This window comes from Capsicum annuum, chromosome 8 (assembly GCF_002878395.1).
Source record: "Capsicum annuum cultivar UCD-10X-F1 chromosome 8, UCD10Xv1.1, whole genome shotgun sequence".
Lineage (NCBI taxonomy): Eukaryota > Viridiplantae > Streptophyta > Magnoliopsida > Solanales > Solanaceae > Capsicum > Capsicum annuum.
The window spans coordinates 90163564-90166917 of record NC_061118.1 but is presented as its reverse complement, the minus strand read 5'-3'; the positions used below and the strand labels follow the sequence as shown (position 1 = coordinate 90166917).

The window sequence follows — 3354 nt, the reverse complement described above, 5'->3', positions numbered from 1 at the left end:
TTAGGAAGAGTTGCCTAAGTGTGAGATTGATTAGAGTTAATCAGTAGAGAGGGTCCTTGGTAGAGTTACCAAAATGAGCTTGTAGTAAAGTTGGTAATAGCGAAAGGATCCTAGAGGTAGACTAAAATATAGACTATAATCAAGAGGTTGATTATAGTGAATTTCTTTGGTTCTTGTGAGGGCAATCCATGTTTTTTTCCTTCCTGGGTTTCCATATAAAAATCTTGTATTTTTACTCTTCTTGCACTATCTTTTGATTGTTTGTGATTGACTTTGAAGGACTTGATCCCTTACTGAGTATTGTAACCCCCAAAGGTTCCAATAATTGGAATTAGAGCGAGGTCACTCTAAAAGGTTCACACCTAGAGTGTTCTGGTTAGCATAGTTGCTCCACCTAATATAGAAGAAGGGCAATCTACCACTAGACCACCAAGATTCAATGGGCAGTATTATGAGTGGTGGAAAACCAGGATATTTGACTTTATTATGACTAAAGATAGTGAACTTATGGTCATAATTATTGATGGTCCTTATGTTCAAGCTAAAGAAGTCAAAGAAGGAAAAATAACAAGAATGGTAGTAAAAAGCAGGAGAGATTATCATGACAAAGATAGAAGGAAGGTTGACAAAAACTATAAGGCCAAGAAATTATTAGTCTGTGGTATAGGGCCTGATGAATGTGACATGATCTTAGCCTGTGAAAATGCCAAAGATATATAGGATTGCTTAAGGGCTGCACATGAAGGTATTACTGATGTGAAGGATTCTATAGTAGATATGTTGACTACTCAGTATGAAACATTTACCATGAAAGAAGGTGAAACAATCTAAAAAATGCATACAAGATTCACTTCTATCACTAATGAGCTTCGCTTCCTGGGAGCAGTGATTCCATTGTATAAGCAAGTGAAAAAAATTCTTGGTGTTCTTCCTAAATCCTAGGAAAGCAAAGTAGATACCATAACTGAATCCAGAAACCTGAAGACCCTCACCATGGATGAACTGATTGGAAATTTAAAAAACCATAAGCTCAAGAAGTAACAAAGGATGGAGAAGAATGAAGCAAAAGGGGAAAAATCCTTAGTATTACAATCTACCAAAATTGATCCAGATGAAGATGACACTGAGGTTGCCTATTTGGCAAAAAGAATTGTTAGTGCTATGAAGAAGAGTAGTCAGTTCCAAAGGAGTGGAAGCAGCAACAAAAGAGAAAGCAATGTTGAGGTTTGTCATAAATGTAAAAGTTCTGAGCATTTCATTAAGGATTGTCCCTTACACAAAATGGATTATCAGGATTACCTCAAGACTATTGGTGAAAAAGAAAAGAACAGGGACCAGGTCCCTCATAATTCAAGAAGGAAAGCAATAGTTAAATATACTATAAAGAAAGCTTTGGCAGCATGAGGAGGCTCTTCCAGTGATTCAGGTGAAGATGAAAAGACTAAAGATGTTTCTATGCTAGCAGTGGAAGATAGTCCAGTTATCTATGATTCTCTATTTACATTCATGGTAAACACAGAGGATGAAAGAAAAGGAGGTTACTCTTTCTGATATTAAGGAGAATCTTGATAATTATACTGCTAGGAAGATAAAAGGTTTTGCTAATGTCTTGATTGACTCTATATGTGAACTGACTGCTGAGAAGAATGCCTTGGAAGAAAAAAATAAATAATCAAGAGCATGAGTTGATTGCTTTAGCTTTAAAAATTTCTAAAACTAGAGAGGTGTTCACAAAAATAAAATCTGAAAAATTGAGTTTAATAAGTAATATAAAGAAGGTAAATGAGGTAGATGAAAAAGAAAGAGAGAAGCTTCAAGGGTTTAAATTGATCTTCAGGAAAGGCTGAGGGATTCTCAAAAACATATTATGTCTGCACGTCACAGGAATAAAGAGTTAGAAAGGGATCTGGTCCGCTTAAAAAAAGAATTAAATAAATTTTTTAAATGGACTGCTTCTTCACAAATTCCTTATAATATGATTAGTCAGGGTGTTAATGATGGCAAAGGACTGGGATACCAAATTCCAACCTACTAGGTGGCACGGAAAGACTATCAATGATGTCAGAAATAAGGCTCCCAAATCTATGTACAATCATTGTGGGAAAGATAGACACACTAAGGAAAATTGTCAAAGCTGGATAAGTGCTGAAATGAACAAATTTAGATATGGTCAACAAGAGAATACATAGCCAAATGGGTTCAAGTATTTGAATAAGATGGAGAAAAATTCTCTATCTAGATAGCCAAGAAAGTTTTGATCACACCATTGTCTTCTTACTGGGAACTCAAACTCAAGTGGGTTCCTAAATCAAATATGTGATCATGATTTTAGGTATGAGAAAGGGGATTACAGTCAAGGATAGCTCATTGATTGAAAGGGTTCAAAGCTCAATGGTGAAAGGTCCAACTGTGTTCTCTCTCAATACACTTCAAGATAGAGGTGTCTCATTTTGAAATAGATGATTTCAAGGGACCTGGTCCCTAGTAAACTCATCTCAGAAAAAGACGCGTCAGCAGTGTGAACAAATTCAAGTTTGGGACCTGATCCTTAGACATACATTAAGAACAGACTGTGGAATAAAAAGGGTGTACGGAGGCAAAAGGCTAAAGTAAGATTGATCTAATCAACCTGACCTATTTTGTGATTCAGTGTTTTCACTCAAAATTGGCTATATGCTTAGAGGACAGGTATCCTTGGTTAAATAGGTGCATGCGAGTCTACCTCAGTACTATACCCTTGGAGGTATGCACCGATGGGAACAGCTTAGGAAGTGGATAAATGTGACAGGCATAAACTTAAAGATTCACTCAAAGAAAAGAGACCTGGTCCCATCTCTCAGGTTAGTACCTATATAGGATGCTCTAATAATAATCATAAAATGTTGTCTAAATAGGCCATGTGTACTTCCTTTTAACAAAATTAAGGGTCACACTTAGTAAGTTTAGACATGCCATTTTAAAAGTGACCTCTTTTATTAGTAACTGACACTTCACTAAACCACAATATTAGATCTTCACTCATCATTATTCAACAAATATGACTTATTGTCCAAAATTAACTTTCCTCTCCAAACCTAACTATTCCCATTTAATCTCTCTCACTCTCAGAATCAAATAGATAATGATTCTACTTTCTCTAACCAAGTTGAAAGTTTTGAGGTATACAACACTCTAAAAAATCAAGCTGAACATTCCTAATACTCTGATCCTTCAACAACAAAAGTCATAGAAAGAATCATCATGAGTCTCCAACCAGAAACTGAGTTAACTTTACCTACCGATTCATCTTGACAAAATTTGAAACCTCTAAATGAGTCAGTTCTAGTTGAACCTTCCTCAACCCTAGAAAGTTGT

At 35.7% G+C, this 3354-nt stretch overlaps 1 protein-coding gene across 1 annotated transcript; it reads left to right on the top strand.

Moving 5' to 3' along the window:
- Positions 1-1047: 1047 nt before the first annotated feature.
- On the top strand, positions 1048-1672 carry LOC107879073. Its single transcript, XM_016726197.1, has 2 exons — positions 1048-1338; positions 1520-1672. Exons 1-2 carry the CDS (start codon positions 1048-1050, stop codon positions 1670-1672), a joined length of 444 nt encoding a protein of 147 aa, XP_016581683.1.
- Positions 1673-3354: the final 1682 nt, after the last annotated feature.

Bases quoted from the DNA above. Each gene is read 5' to 3' on its own strand.
- LOC107879073 (XM_016726197.1), top strand. From the start codon at position 1,048: ATGGAGAAGAATGAAGCAAAAGGGGAAAAATCCTTAGTATTACAATCT. The intron at 1,339-1,519 runs GTCCCTCATAAT...TGGTAAACACAG, and splicing joins AAGAAAAGAACAGGGACCAG to AGGATGAAAGAAAAGGAGGT.